Raw genomic sequence first — 17,515 nt, 5'->3', positions numbered from 1 at the left:
GTAGTCTTTATTTACAGCAAAACCGACACCAAACTGGTGTGAGTCATTTTTTCCTTTAAAATAAATTGTATAATCATTTATTTTTACTTGGCCTGTACCAGTCCACCTCACTTCTTGAAGTGCTGCAATTGTGACATTGTACTCTTTCAGTACATCAGCTAGATTCTGACAAGCTCCAGTGCGATATAGGCTTAGCGTGTTCCAAGTCGCAATCTTTATCTCCTTACATTTCCGTTTTCCATTTCCAGAAGGGATTCCAGGTAATACGTGTATCCGAGGCTTAGTTGATGGTGGTTTCTTAACAGTAGTTTTTTTATTGGGACGGGTTGTTAGCCCGTCGCCAAACCCCCAACCTGGGGGACCAGACCACATCGACCTTTCAGGTCGTTGTGGTGGCTATTGCAGTGCATCATGCGATGTACTGGGCGATGGGGGCGCCACTTTCCCTACGCCGGCAAACATAAAGCATAGAGTATTTTAATACAATTTTTTGAGGAAATCACTAAAGCAGCGAATAGCTTAGATTTTGTACTTAAAATACCTTGAAGAACAAATCATCAGAGAAAATGATCAAATCATACCTGTTCATCAAATGATTCTATCGAAGATTATTACAGAGTATCCATATATGTATACCATATTTAAACTCTATTATTAGCAGTGGTGTACCTATAGGAGAGGGGGCAACAGGGCATTTGCACACTTCCCCGAGACGTTTTTTATGGCATAATGCAAATTAATTGTTCAACTTAAATAATGTAAATTATAAATATTTTTAATTTTCACTGATTATAATCGTATTTGATATCAAAAGTTTTTGATATCACTTATCAATGTAATATAAAATATCAATATTCGACCGAATTGGTATTAGGAGTGATGGTCACATATAGTTACTATTTTATAATGTGGTTATCATTGATATCAAGTGATCAACATGAGTTTTAAGTATTTAATAATAATTTATAATAAAGTTTCAGATTATATTAAAACCATAAAAAATTGTGCAATTAATTTATGCCCCTCCCCCAAAAAAAATGTTTCAAAGGTACGGCACTGATTATTAGCTCGTTAAATAATCGATTTCGTGAAAACAATGAGACTCCATTTAAATTATGTAGGTGGCTTCCAAATTAAACGGTTAAACTACAAAAAAATTGAATATATTAACATACTTTAGTATATTAAAAACCATTGTATGATTATCGGAAATTAAAATCATAATCATTTATAAATGATACAACGGTAGATTATAAAAATTTGTTAAAGGAGTGTGAATTTTTTCCTGCCGTCAAGAAATAAGTAATAAATATATTTGATGTTAAAAAAAGAAATTTACAATTTTTATTTGTAAATTAATATTTTGATGAATATAATTAATGTTTTAAGTGTCCAATTTATATTAATAATTAAATAAAAATGTCAATAAATTACTTTTGTCGTTAGTTGGTTAAATAATAATTATTTTATAATTTTTCAGTTTGATTATATAATGTACCTTATTGTATAATGTAAAATTGTAAACCCCTTCTTTTCTCGTGGTCATTTTTAATTATAAATGGATTGATAAATTAATATGTTCCCCCCCTCTTGAGGATTTTCCTATGGGCGCTCTTGCTAGCTACTGTATAAACAACCTATTGAGATGGTTAAATAATTTTGCAAATTGAAAACTGTAGCATTTAAAAAACGATTAATTAGCGATAACATAAGCGAGTAAATTTTGATTTCTTATAAAATCAGTACAAAACTGCTAAGCACTAGATTTAAAAATGCTAAATAAATCAAGAATTGTTCTCATTTAATTTTTAATACTTGTAAGATTGTTATAACATAGTTGAATTATAAAATTAACCAATTTGTATTTAATTAATTTTAGATTTTATACAAATTGAAATTTTTTTGATTTACATTGAATGTAACTGGAATGACATGATTTGTTTCAAATATTTAATAAAAATTATAATCTTCAAGATTGTTATTTTTCTTAATCAGTAAAAACCATTACTTAATATATGCTTAAATTAATACATAAATTCATCTCGTTTTTCCCAACATAAATTTTACTATATATTTATATTTATTTTCACATAATTTAGCATTTTTATTTACTATTAATTTATTTTTATTTTTATAGCATTTAAGGAGAAATAGCTTTTTAAGTAAAAGCAACTAAATAATATTATATATGGTAGAAAAAATAGATGAAGCGTAAAATAAAGAAATAAGATGAAACATCTATAATTCTAATAATCATCACGAAATTCGGCCAAGTTTTTTTTGGTATCATATGCACTTGAAAATAGTCAACATTCTCTGTGCTATAACGTTTTGAGAAAATTTCTCTGTAATTTTTTTATCGCTTTTATTTATTCATTGTTTACTAGGCTGTTGGAAATTCGATTATTAGGTCAAATCAATCCATCAATATAGGCTTATAATTAATATTATTAATATTATTTCGAACGACTATCGTAAAGTCATCATAATTTATTGGTCTATGCCTTTCTCTCTCACTCACTCTTTGATCGCATAGCGTGATTATAAAAGTAGTATATGTTTTAAGTAGGTTGCGTTTTTTAACCTTGTCACAACCACAAAAAGTAACAAATATATATATATATATATTCTACAGGTAGAAACTATATATGTAACCAACATGAATATAAATATTAATTCGATTATTAAACAAGATTGTCCACGTTTTTATAATATCTTACGTGCAAATTTTTTTTAATTTATGATACCAACAAGAACTTTTTATTTATTACATTTTATTTATTTTCTAAGCCAATTAGTTCTCCATTCTACTATAATTATTTAATCTAAAAGAGTATAAACCATAGACCATTGAGATCTTAGACATCAACTAAATATTTGGGAGAATTACATTCGGGCAAAATTAAAATTTGTTCAAAAACATCCATTATGAAAATCATCAGTTTCCGCTGATGAGTTTCATTGGACGATTTAAAATTCACCAAATCATACAGCATGAAATTCACACGAATTCTAAAACACTTATTACTATTGCAGTTGTGACAATTTCTTTGTAAATCATTCCGTGTTGTTACTTGTTAGTATTATTTGTTATTGCGTTTCAAGATCATTGTCAATCATCATGACGGAGCCATAATAGAAAATTGTATTCACCGTTATAATATATTCTACGAGAATAAACAGTATCTTGTTACTGTCCTTATATATATAATAAAATTTATATCCGCATTAACTTTAACCAATAATTTTTTTTCTACACTCCGCAGGTGTACGTTAACGGGTCGTCAGAGAATGTAAGTTTACGATCAAGACCATTCCACGTGAATGTGCAGTTATAGCGATGTGTATCAGCTATGGACGCGTGCACTCAAGACGGCAATAATGTATAGTATACCGAATAGGTACGTGTCGCCAAATGATAAATCAGTAAATGCACGCGATAAATCGAGAAACGCTAAACGGGCAGAATACATATTTTATAGACAAACAATTAATGTGCATCAGCGTTTGTCTAGTAAATATTTTCTACGAGATTACGGAGAGAGAAAGAGAGAGAGAGAAGGCGATATAGGAAATATCTGAAAGATACAGCTTCTGTTTATGTTTCAGCATAACATACGTGACCTTCGTCCAGTGTACGTAATTACGAACTGTTCATCTCGACTATTTTGTGGAAATTAAGCGGTGGCGTTCTCATAGCGGTCACGAAGGTATTGAGCCGAAACTGTGTAAATCTTTATCTTGTAGTGCGGCCGAAACCCTACGTAGCTCGATGCCAATACACTGCAGTGTCCACGGTAACCGTCCGAGCATAAATCACTGGCCGCGCGTCTCGTCGCCAAACCGTTATCGAAATATATGATGATCGGTAGCTATCGATCAGTGTTATCCGACTTGTTATTTGTCGAATGCGATTTTCACCATGATACGTGAACGTCTGTATTAGTACGGAGTACGGGCCTAATCGCTACCACGCGTACGACACCGTCGCATACAACTGCGCGTTATAATAACGAAACAAATTTGAAATATACTTTTACCAGGCGCAGTGGCGGTTACCGAAGCAATTGTCGATTAACACATTTTTTTTATGGTGCCGTATAATACATTTACAAACGTGCGGTATAATAATGATGCAGTGTATTGCTCACTGTGTGCATGTATGTAATGAAAATAGTTTTATTAATGCGCACACGCCATACATACTGGTTTATCGGAAATGCAAACGTGACACGTAGTCGTACACATTATTGTAATGTGCAGTAAGCGAAAATCTCGTTTTCGGTAACGTCCGCGACGACGGTGCGTGCGAGAAACCGGGGGACGCGGAAAAAGGGGAAACGGGTTGACATGCAAACATATTCGTGAAATCGGGAAGATTATCGAAAGTATGACGTGCGCAAAGAGAAATGGAAACGAAACAGGAAAAATAAAATAACACTCACTGTACAGCGAGGCAGCAAAGTCCAGAAATTCGACGGTGTGCTGAACCGGCGGCGACGGCTTCACGTATTCATCCACGATCTCGTTGTCCTGCAACCGGTCGCCGTGATTTTCGTCCTTTGAGACGAACCTCTGCGGCTGCCATCGGGCCAACCACTCAGCCGTGGACGTAGTCGTCGCAGCCGTGGCCACAAACAGTGGCCACCCGATGGACAGAGACAGCAGTAGCAGCACACCGACGACTTGGGCAGGGTACGCGGCGCACTTTGTCCGTCCCATGTCCTGCTACCACCGACGGCGGCAATCAAGGTCATAGTTCACATCGGTCCTGCAGGGGCACTGCGGAGATCACATCGGGTTGGTCGACTGTATTCGGTTTGCGAATGCTGCAACGTACTGCTGCGTATGCAAACGGGTTTCCGACCGGAACTTCCGACGCGCAAATAGCTGTTAGAGTATATTTGAAAGACGCAATTGATACGCACGTGTGTCACCGGACAAAACGGTTTTTTAATTATTGTTTATTGTTTTCGTGCATTATAATTATTGATTTCCGGAGGTGTCCGGCTCGTATGTAATGTCGGACGCGATTATTATATTATTTTTTTTATCGTTTCGTCAAATCGCGTAAGAGTCGCGTGATCGGCGGTACCGGTACGACTGGACTGGACCGGTGTCTTCGGCGACGGTCGATTTAAAAAACCGCCCATTGCACTTTCACTGCGACGCGCGCGACGGTGGCATTCGCTGGAATCGCGATTGCAGTTTCTGCGTTGTTTCGGTTTTATTTTCTTTCAAGCGTTTTCGGTATTCTCGACCCCGAACGCGCGCGCGCGAACAACGGCAAAAGCGATTTTGTTCTTTTTCTACTCTTGCGCGGCTGCTCCTACGCACGTGCGCCGTTCTTCCACATTGTTCTTGCCCCCCGGTTAGTCTGCCGTTTATAGGTCATGTTTAAAGCTACAGGTCCACGCGCGCGTAAGTATTGCGCCGCGCACGCGCTCGATTTCCGTTTTTCCGGTAGACGCGCGAGCGAAACGATGCGCAAAACGTAATTCGACTCGGGCTCGTGTCGCGCGTACAACACGTTGGTTTCGCCCTAGAGCTGATGTACGCGTCCCCAAAACCAGCCGGTTACGATTCACGCGCGGGCGTACGAAAATCCGTGACCCGGGGGTTGAACATGTATAGCGTGTATCGCGACGATAGAGACATCGCCGCGTCGTCCGGAAGACGTTTCCCGGCAGCAGCGGCACACTCCCATCCCGAGCGCCACTGATCTCGTGACGATCGTTGCAAGGCGTACCCCGTGAGGTGACCGTAAGTTGCGTCCCAATGCACCTTTTTGACGTAAATTACGTCCCTAAACATGTCATCAACTGCTTTTCGTTTTAAATCGTTACTAATTTTTTGTCTAGTAACAATATTTTCTGGTAATGCTCATTGGTTATGTTCATTAAAAATTTCAATTTCAGTATTAATAAGACTATTTAACTTTACAAAGCACTTACACGTACTAAAGCAACACCAACGTTCAACATAATTTATTAAAAACTTGTGAAAACGAAACTTACGACTAGCAATCACTTTTAATGATTTTATTTTTTTCGTTATTTATCACGTTCATTTTCAAAAATCTCCTCGGATTTACGGATTTTCTGTCGGACGCAATTAACGTGTACATGAGAGAAACACAGGCCGCAACTTACATATGTTGTTATTAAAACCTTTTTTTTGGGATACAACTTACATTTACCGACCCCGTGAGCCGTAATGGCTCGGTCACATCGTCATTGTAACCGCACCTGTTGCTGTAATCGATCATCACCAGCATTTCAGGTTCAAACGGTTTTCTGGAACGGTAAACGGGTTGCATCGGTAAGTCGTTTCTTCCGTCACCTATTGCGCGCAGTGGCGTAGCCAGGATTTTTGAATGGGAGGGTCGAGGAGGAATTCTTAGGCAGGTCAGGTTAGAAGAGAATTTGTGAGTTCACCCTTCACCCCTATACCCACAACCACCATTACCAACAGTTTATAAATGTGTTTCCGGCATTTTAAAACAGTTTTATTAGTATGTATTTATTAAAATATAATTTATAATAATGATAAATCAACGATGGTCAGTTGCGGATATAATATTTAAAAATATATTTAATATAAACCACGACATAATACGATATGAAAACTATAGTGATAATACAAAAGTTGCGTTGGACGAGAGTAACCGCAACCTTCATGATCACCACTAAAAAGGTAGGGATAATCACGGCAGAAGTAATACGCTTATGTACAAACACCCTTTATTCGTCAAAATTTAGTTAATACCAAAGTTTTGAAATACTTAAATACCAAATAGAAAAGGACTAGTATAGCACATGCACACAAACACGACCTAAAAGGGACCTCCCTTTAGGTGTCATAGCCCTCTTAGTCCCCCCTTGGCTATGCTACTGAAGAGACACGTATATATTTTCTATCAGCTACAGTGTTGGGAATAGATAATGCAAAATTTATCTAGATAAAAATGAAAAATAATATTTCCAAATTCATCTAGATAAAGATAATAGATAAAAGAAAATTAAAATATCTAGTTAAAGATAAAAGATAATTTCATTTTTATCTAGATAAAAAAAAAGATATTTTCAAAAAAATGTTATTTTTTGGTCAATATTTCATATTCTAATAATATTTATGAATACTCAATTATAATCATTATTATCAATAGGTACCTAGATGTTTAATGTTTATTATAGTAATGTAGTGTACCATTAAGCAGTATTTATTTATAATGTACAATATTTAATGATAGTTAATCACTAAAATGTTACACAAAAAAAAAAATAAAAATAAAAATTGCCCTGTACGTATCAGGATGAATACAGAATACATAAAGTTAACAATATTGTTTTCTATATAATATTAATTTGATGATTTTCATTATGCTATAAGTAGTTATGACTTTACGGGTTCCAAGAATGAAGTAATGACTATTCAGCGTATGAGTGACATGTGTATACTAAAATCAAATACCTACTATATTTGGAACTTCCATGGAAAAATAAGAAATAAAGTTTAAAAATAACAAAAATATTTTCCCGACATGAAAATACTAACAAAATGTCATATCAAGAAATAATAATTACTTATTAATAATACACGAATTATGATTATGAATACAAAACCTTATGTATAAAAGGAAGTCAGGTTAGTTACAGAATTTATAATTCAAGAACAGCTAGACCGATTTTGATGATCTCTGATTTGTTGGATTCGTCTCTGTACAAGAATAAAAATAACTCTAATCTTGGCAAGAATACGGACAATTATCTAAATAAAATTATCTAGATAAGTAAACATTTTATCTTAAATAAGTAAGTAGATAACCTACCGTTATTTATCTAGATAAGATAAAAGATGACAAAAAATCTATCTAGATAAGTCCCAACACTGATCAGCTAAATGCCTGGCGATCGGTAAAACTTTATCGTCAATGACCCCCACAATACTATCACCACCACAAGTGCGTGTGCCAACGTCGACAGCTGGAAACAGCGGTGGACAACGCGCGCGCGAATTTATTACTATCCCATAGCCTCGCGAAGAGAACAAGAACGCATCGTCTAGAATAGTAAACGTTGCTGATGAAATGTTAGCGTTTCGGTTTTACAGAAATAGAAAATTATAACTTGTTAATAAAAGATATAATGTGCACCGAATAGTTAATAATATTCGTTCGCAGTGGATTTTAAGTTTGTATATAAAATTATTTATAACGTGTGTAATGAGTGATAAATTGTATGTTCATACATAATCATATAGTGACTACCGTCATTACGACGTGTTATGTAATACTATATGGATGGTTAATTTGTTTTTTATCGAGTTCGAATAGAAATTCGTGTTCAAGGTAAAACGAAAGTCAATGTTCGAACGTTAGAAAATATGATATATTAATCTGCAGCGGTAGGAAGCTTTGAGGTAATTACGGGAACTGGTTGTACACAATGTATACGACGGTAGAACCGAATGTGCATTTTCAATTGCAGTTATCCGCAAAATCACGTACATCGCAGCATGTGCAAAAACGAATCTATAACACCGGAATTGTATTTTAATGGTCTTTTATTTTTTTTTTCTATTATGGTATTCGTTTTTTATTTTATTATTACTAACATAGTGTAAAGAGTTTTTTATTTTAATTTTAATGCCACACGATTAACTTGTTTAGCAAAAAAATAAAACTATAAAAATGATTTTAAAAAAAAGTGAATTCGTAAATCTGTCGACAATGTTTGTCACGCGCAGATCATAATTAGAAACTTAAGATCTGGTGGTATTTAAAACCAAAACATTAAAGATTTTAAATGAGGTTTATATGTCACAGGATGACGTCGATTAATTAATACGGTTTAAAATAATAAAAACGTTTTTAATAATTGTTGTTTAGTAGATTGTAGCAAAGTTTTTCACAAGATTAATATTTATAATTAGCCGAAAAATAATCAAACATAACATGTATAGTCCAATAATCACAACAAATGTTCGAGTGTTTAATTTTGTTAGTGTGTCAATGATGAGTTCGATAATATATCCGTTACGTTTTAAAATTTCGTTATACGCATAACTGGTATAACGTTTTCCTAAGGATACGACACAGCGACTGCACGTATAATATAAGTATGTGTTCAGTATTAAAGTCACAATTCTATGTATCAATTTTGTATTTATCATACAAGGCGAGAAACCGATAAAAGGACACGGGCATTAAGGTGCGTATTCAATTTTCTTGTCCACCCTATATACTCGTCATTAATTGCATGTATATTTGACAACTGTATAGAATGTCGACTATGTTTTGCAGTGGTTTGATAAATAAAATTTGTATGTAATGACTGTTGAAAAATAAATCCATCGAGGTAAAAAATAATTTAAAGCGTACTAAATTTAAATCGTTTTCCACGTAGGTACTTAATTAATTACTTTATAAATGCGATTACTGATTTATATTTTTAACGTATATCTATTCTGTTTAATAAGTAGCGTAATATAATAGGTAGTTAAGTGTTTTATAGTATTGCAGATTATGAATGGTTTGTGAATAGACGGTTTTAAAAGTATGTCAATTTTTCGGACCAATAAAACTAATAAAACAGTTTAGATTTTGCTTATCTACATGTACTTACCATTTACATTTACTGAAGATTATTATTATTTTAAACTCATAGAAAATGAATATAACTTAATCGTATTATAGTAGACTCCGTTTTATTGAGACACATCAGTCACTTGTTATTTTGTCCTGATAAAACACTTATCACCATAATACGAAAAAAAGAAAGTAAAATTTTATTCGTAATGTATGACTACGATTTTATTAATAAGGAAAAAAAATAATTGTTTAATATTTAAAACCAAAAATAATAATCAATTGTCGTTTGATTATTAATTTTCATTGATTGCTGACGTGATGTGTGATTTAACACTCATCACTAGGGTTAGGATTTATATGCAATAAAAAATTGTATAATATACATTATATTTATCAAAATATGCAAAAATATGCAAAAATATGCAAAAACAATTTTTTATTATTTCTAGAATTATTATTTATCATGAATGTTATTATTACATTAAATATTAGTTTATACTAATATAGTTTATAAGTCGCACTAATGAAATGAAATACTTCTTTACTGTATCACAATCAGGGACGGCACGAGGGGCTGGGCAATAGGGGCAGTTACCCAAGACCTTAAATTATAATTAAGGCCACGAGGTTCTGATTTAACTGAACTTAAAATATTTTATTAATATAAATTATAAGACCCAACATTTATTTTGCCCAGAGCCTCGCAAACTCTAGCACCGTCACTGAACACAATATAAGTACTAGATACTCGCATGAGCCAGCCCCTTAAAATTTAAATCCAGGCCGAGTAGGGCTTTATTTAAATGAAACACAGACCCCGGGCTGGGCTTTTAAATTCTTAAATTTATTACGGTTTGGGCCGAGATTTTTCAGAATGTAAAAACTTGTACAAAAATTCAATTTTACTGATAAAATATTCCTTAGGGCCAAACCAGGCTTTGAAAAATATCTTTAAAGCTTTAGACCCGTTTCACAGCCGAACGTTCATACGTGGCGTTTTTTTAATTGGCATTGTTTAATTTCATGTGTGCCAATCGAAAAAACCCATATGCAAGGCCGTACCTAGACATTTTTTTCGAGGGGGAGGGGGGGTCCAAAATATGTATATTGTAATTTTATTGAATTTAGATTTTGACTTTTGATATTTGGTTAAAAATAAAACTTATTAGTCTTCTTTTATTAAAATATATTAAAATCAAATAAACAAAATTAATTTGACATCTTGTCACGTCAGATTTCTATAAACTACGCGCGTTGGTTAGAAGTCTGTGGTATATTAGACGCTATAAAAATATCTAAAAACAGTCAATGATTAATTGGAGCTTCAGTCATTTTTGACTGAAAACATTTAAGTTAGTATTATAAATAAATAATTATTTTAAATATTTATAAAATATTGAAGAAATTTCGGGGGGTCCAGGTACCCTGGACCTCCCCCTCCAGATATAGCCTTGCCCATATGCACCCTTGTCAGTTCAGCGCATATTAATTTAAATAATGTAATTCGAAAACGTGACAGACGATACGCGCGGCTTTAATACAAGCCTTATACGTCAGTAGAAAGTCCGTACGGGACCGGGCCTAACATTTTTGGCACGTGCAGACCTCTAATAAGTGCATCGTAAAATAATGTGTGGATAATTTTATCTGTCGTCCGACCAAGATAAGATTATATATACGTAGTATATTTACGACGATTCGAAAAATAATCGTTCATTAGATAAATATCATTTTAAATTAACAATAACTTAAAAATAATCAAATAAACTAAAAATTTTAAGTTAAGAAATTAACAAGATTCTCAAAAACCTATAAATATGTAATTATATGCATTATGTTCAAAATATGCAAAATAAAAACGGTTCTATTTAATCGACAATAATATTGACATACAGAAAACCAATCAATTTGGACTCGAAAAAAAAAACATGCAAATCCATATAAATCCTAATATAGCCCTACTTATCACATCAGAACATAAACGCACCAAAGTGATATATTTGTATACAGTTGAGGCTAACAACAATTTTGATTTATTGTTTGTAGAAGGACTTCTTTCGTAAAAGAAGTAGTCACACGTTGTCTTACTTAGAATAAAATTAGTGTACGTTCATTCCATTCAATAATTATCAGTTAAGCAGAGAGTAAGAGTGTAAGCATTTATCTATATTCCGCGAGATGTGATATTATGTTTAACTATATATATATGTAACTTTAATTTATCCGATTATCTACATTAATAACAATCTCTATTGAAGGTTATACCAGTTATATTATGTAAGACTATCGAAATGTTTTTAAACGATTACTTACCATTGGACGTTAAAAAAATGCTCCTTAAAATCAACGAATTATCTTTGTATTTACTAGACATATTTAAACGTGGTAAATAATTATGTATAATAGTATGCGTATTTTATTACAGGAAATGAAATATAAACCATCGAAAACTTGTTCGTTTACCAAAATAGCAACCGCGATTATATTTATGTTCACTACGCTGCATGGCGCTAACCACTAACCAGTTACGATGTTCACGTCGGCATTTACCGCGGTTAATTATTTATATTACTTTTAAAGGTTACATGATATAATTAAAAAACTGGTTTCTTTCAAAATGTATAATATTAGCAATTAGTGCACGTTTCGTGTTGTAAAAATAATAATAACGAAGTTGAATAAATGTAATAGTAATGTTAATGTTTTGAAACAGCACGTGCCGTGTATTATACTTTACGTTACATCACGATCGTCGAAACAAAAGTGAGTTTACCTCTAAACGTCAAAACATGTACAACAATTATTCACAGAGTGTCCCGAAAATTTCATGCGTCGCGACCGTATCAAAATTCGCGGTCGGTCATTGTTTAAGCGCATACGTTAACTCATGGCCGTATCCAGCCATTATTTTTGGGGGGGGTTTTCAATTTAAGATGAAACTAAAACATGATTTTTAGAATTTTAACCAATTCAAACCATATTAGTTTTTAGGTTTAAAAATGTACTTATATTATTCACCATATTATATAATATACATTCTGCTTTAATACTTACTACTCGTAAGGTATTTCAATTGACAACCACATTTTACATGTAAATATTTTTATAGTTATATAATTATAATTAGAGTAAGTATATTTAATAATTATTAAAACATGTAACTTACATTTTTTAATTTGACAATTTATAGGATTATTGATTTTAAAGTAACATTATTTTTCTTGATGATTTTGAAAACTGAGTAAGTACCTCTTCTGGATCAACATTGATGTCCCGGTGAACTGACATTAAAGCCAATCCATTGAGGCGTGTTTCACCAGTCGAATTTCTGAGATACGTTTTCAATCTTTTTAAAGATGAAAATGTTCTTTCTGGTGTCGCTGTTGACATAGGCATAGTAACTAAGACTTGTAGAAGTTTCCTTATGTTAGGAAATAAAAGAGGGTTACAATTGTCAATTCCTGCAATTGCTGTTTTTGGGCGAGATCCTTCTTTTAGCCACTTTGTCTTCCATATTGCAAATTCAGCTTTGAAAGCATTAGGCTCAATCAATATCTGAGAATAAAAGTTTACACAGTCGTTTATTTCTTCATTGGTAGCGATTATACATTTACTTGGAATGATTTGTTGTAATGAACTTATTAAAGATTTGTGTTTCTGAAATCTATCACAAAGCTGTGATCTGATATAGTCGAGAAATGGCAAAAAAATATTAAAATTGTAATACTCTTCAGAGCTATGAGAGGGCACATTACTACGGTGTGTTTGTTTATTAGCGATACGAGGCAAAACAATGTCTTCTTTATTTTTATTCAACATGATGGCAACAACAGAAAACAGGTCTGAAAAATGTTGTTTGTTATTTTCTCTCATTTCGTCTAATACGGCTAACACATCATCAACATGATTGCATGCTTCGACTAAATCAGCATTAATTGTCTGTAGCTGTTTACACAATGTCAATGTATACGAAAAAATATTTTCAATTATTACGAGAGGTATAACAAATTTAGCGTCTTTAATTGTACTTAATAACTGACAAGACTTTTGAGCAGTTTCTTTATTTATTGATGACTCCAATTTTTCCAATGCAACAATAATAGCGGGATATAGTTCTTTGAACCGCATGACACTTTCATGCTTATAAACCCAACGAGTTTCACATAATGCAACTAATGTGGTATGCCTTGTCTCTGAAAGAGTTTCGATAATAGTTGTTCTCAATAATTCACTTCTTTGAGCCGATGAGCGAAAAAATGTTCCAACAGTTTGAATGGTGCTAATACAGTTTCTTATTGAGGGCAATGAACAAGCGTTGGCCAACGCCAGATTTAGCCAGTGAGCACTGGAATGTACATAAAGTGCCTGGGGAAAATCTTTTTTTATGTATTCTTGAGCACCATGTAAATATCCACTCATGGCAGAGGCTCCATCGTAACCTTGTCCAACTAAAAATTGACAATGTATACTGTTCTTCTGTAAACACCCCATTATCAAAGTTGCTAGTCCTTTTCCACTACGATCAACAGCCGGTGTAAATTCTAAAAAATCTTCTCGAATTTTTTTATCTTTTTGGTCATAATAACGCAAACATACAGACATTTGTTCAATTCTTCCAATATCTGTAGTTTCGTCCGCTAACACAGAAAAGCACTCGGCAGCATTTACTATTTGGACAATTTTTGACTTGATTATTTCACCACAAATAGAAATTATGTCATTTTGAATACCAGGACTAGTATATAAAGAATTTCTTGGACCATTTTTCAAATGTTCTCCTAGCATAGTGTCACCTGAATCTACACGAAACCGTAAAAGAGCTCTAAAATTTCCGTCATTAAAATCATTTATGTTCATTACATTTCCATAATTGTTTGATCCACGAAAAGCAATTTCTTGCCTACTACAAAGAATTATGATTTTTATAATAGAAAGTAAATTTTTTCTATTTTGTTCAATCTGTCTAGAACGTTGAAATTTTTTTTTTGTGGTATTTTTTTAAATATTTTTTTAAAAAGGTATTTTTTTGTGACATTAATTTTCTTACACGAAAAATTACAATAATTACAAGATGTGCTACATAATATTATACATATCAAAATAAAATAAATAAATAAAATAAAAGATTAAAATAAATAGGATTGATAAATGATAATATGTATAATTAAAGTTGGGCGTTAATGCATAACTTGCACACTGAATAAACACCACTGATATCTATAATATAGAGACTATGCAGGTACATATTTACATTAACTGTCCAACATATAAACTGGTATAAAATAAATGAGCTATGATATTTTATAAATAATATAACTCTAAAACTATTAAATAAAAAAAATGGTAGTAAATATACTTACGGAATTCAGATCAATAGAAACGTTTAACAGCAATGTTTACGGCGCACCGCCATGGTGTGTTGTATGACGAGAATCCAAAAGAAAAATGATTCGGTAATCGGTTATCCGAATTAGTTCTAATCGAGTTGAAATTAAACATCGACGATTATTCTAATAAGGTATGTACACTATCAAAATTTGAAGAATACTAAAAATAACTACGTAAATACTCTGGTGCGTCCATATGAACAGCCAAAGCTATGGGCAGGCGACAACGATAACGTCAGTCGTGATCTTATCTCATTGTATACATAGTTTTACCCGTCGTAAAGCAGTGCACTGTTTTAAATTCATTTTTTGCGCGTAGACATTCTCGTAGACAATTCTATTTTATTTACACAATAATAATACATCTGGGATAATAATTTACCTTATGTGCGACTTAGACGATGGATTAAGAAACACTTTTCTATTGAATTTCAATTGAATACAGAAAAAAAACATCAAGTGAATAGGCAAAAAAAAAAATGCTGAACAAATTTTGGGGGGGGTTTGAACCCGGAAAACCCTCCCCCTGAATACGGCCATGCGTTAACTCGATGGTTCGACATCACGGTAATGTCGGTATGATTTTTTGTTCTTCGCGCGCGCGTCGCGTACACCTTACCTTATAACATGTGCAATGCACATACGTGTGTACATTGTGTACCTACCGAATGACCCACTTGTCGCACATAATATTATGTCGATGGCACACCGTTTTGCGAACAATCCGTGACGATACATGTACATTACAATAAGTGTATTATTTATTTATAAACGATCCGCGTTCGACTTCTCCGCAGCTCTACTTATGTCATTTTTTCATTCGTTTATATTTTTTTTTGCACCTCGTAGAACGCAGTTCTTCAGTTAACTGCACGGCTATACAGCCGCGCATAATGTCAAGGTTGTTAACGTATACTATATTCACATGTATAGGTACCTACATACATGACGGGAAACTGGATTTTACTTTTTATCGTAAGAACCTAATCGGAGCGAAGCGAGATGCCGTCTCTCTGATTATTATCATTTTTATCATAATATTTCACGCCTTATAAATTGCTGTTTTTTTTTTTATTTCTAGCTTTTTACGTTCAATAACATAATGTTCTATAATCCGTGTTTTTGAATTTCTGCACGATTCATATTTTAAAGTAAAATTAATATTGATTTGTCAGCTGTCCGTTCACCTGAGTGTAATTACATCCGTTAATATCCACATTTATAGCCTTTATTAATCAGTTTCGAAAGAACGTCGTTCGTGAACGCTCGTTCATATTTTTAATGAATTTGAACGATTTTTGAGGCGTTTGAATATATTTACCATTTTAAAAATATATGTATAAATACAAGTAATAAATATTAATTGTAATATGTTTAAGTATAGGTTAAATTAAAATATATCTAATACATTTTGTAAAGGTACCATTCATACAGAATGCAGGTTAGTGATTTATAAATATAAAATAAAAAAATTTAAATGAACAGTCGAATAACGCTTTCGTTTTTTCATAGAATTTGAATGTGAACCAGTTTAATTTTGAAGTGAACACTGTTATTATTTGGAAAAAAAAACATGATTAGTAATTATTAATATCTTAACTTTCGAGTCATAGGGCAGACAAATGCAAGTATAGAGTATTACAAACGTGAAACCAAAGACAAACTGTATATTATGAAGTGTATTTATTGAATCTGGCATTTCTTCGTCATTTACGCAAAGATTGGAAAATCATTTTCATATTGACAAAAACTAAATATACTATCGATTGTGATTAATGATTGACATACCTACTACATTGAAACAATATAGATTATTATTAATATCCCTTGAAATTTATCAATTTAAAACATGATGATATTACTGGTATTATCTACTGACCTAAAAATGATTTTAAGACTTTAAAGATTATAAACTAATATAATTTCTATAATATTACAATATTCACTACTTACTGTTAATTGTTTACAAGTAGTTTAAACAAACGTACAGAAATGTCAGTACTAAAAATATTATGATCTAAAACAGCAATTATAAAATGGGGGGAGGGGGTTGCCAACAATCTTTTTAGGGTCGTCAAGTTATAAAATAACTAATAAGGTGTTTTTTGTAAATATCATTATGATAATCATTGTTGAGAATTTCAATTGATAAAAGTTTAGTATTGCCAGTAAAAACATTATGTTAATCATATTAATTATATTACTTTATCATTACACATTACTTTTTAATGTTATCATAATAAAAGAATCATTCAAAATCTTGGGTCGCGGTCTCAAAAAGATTGAGAACCGCTAGTCCATAGAATGTCTGTAATTTTGAATAGTTTGAAAATATTTTTTTGAATGATGTATCGAATCCTTGAATTATCTTATATTTTTCACCAAAAAAATGTTCAACAATGAAAATTTGAAAAAAAAACAATATTAACTGCCATTTGTTCAATAATTGCTATACTATTATTAGTATAAGTACCATTGTTATTTTAAATTTCGCTATTTTTTCTAGCTATTATCGTTCAAGGATACTTTTTTCAAA

General features: G+C 32.5%; 2 protein-coding genes across 2 annotated transcripts; both read right to left on the bottom strand.

Moving 5' to 3' along the window:
• Positions 1-4,445: 4,445 nt before the first annotated feature.
• On the bottom strand, positions 4,446-12,122 carry LOC112681599 (the record flags this gene model as incomplete). Its single annotated transcript, XM_025551845.1, is given in 2 exon segments — positions 4,446-6,296; positions 11,906-12,122. A coding segment is annotated over 1 exon segment (277 nt), but the record flags the coding sequence as incomplete, so codon positions are not given.
• A 671-nt stretch (positions 12,123-12,793) lies between these two features.
• On the bottom strand, positions 12,794-14,487 carry LOC112681600 (52 kDa repressor of the inhibitor of the protein kinase-like). Its single transcript, XM_025551846.1, has one exon. It carries the CDS (start codon positions 14,447-14,449, stop codon positions 12,794-12,796), a length of 1,656 nt encoding a protein of 551 aa, XP_025407631.1. The 5' UTR covers positions 14,450-14,487.
• Between the last annotated feature and the right edge of the window lie 3,028 nt (positions 14,488-17,515).

Source organism: Sipha flava, unplaced genomic scaffold (assembly GCF_003268045.1).
Source record: "Sipha flava isolate LNK unplaced genomic scaffold, YSA_version1 19305_pilon_pilon, whole genome shotgun sequence".
In the NCBI taxonomy this organism is placed as follows: Eukaryota; Metazoa; Arthropoda; class Insecta; order Hemiptera; family Aphididae; genus Sipha; species Sipha flava.
Note: the sequence above shows the minus strand (reverse complement) of the source record. Positions and strands in the feature narration are given on the sequence as shown.

Bases quoted from the DNA above. Each gene is read 5' to 3' on its own strand.
- LOC112681600 (XM_025551846.1), bottom strand. From the start codon at position 14,449: ATGAACATAAATGATTTTAATGACGGAAATTTTAGAGCTCTTTTACGG.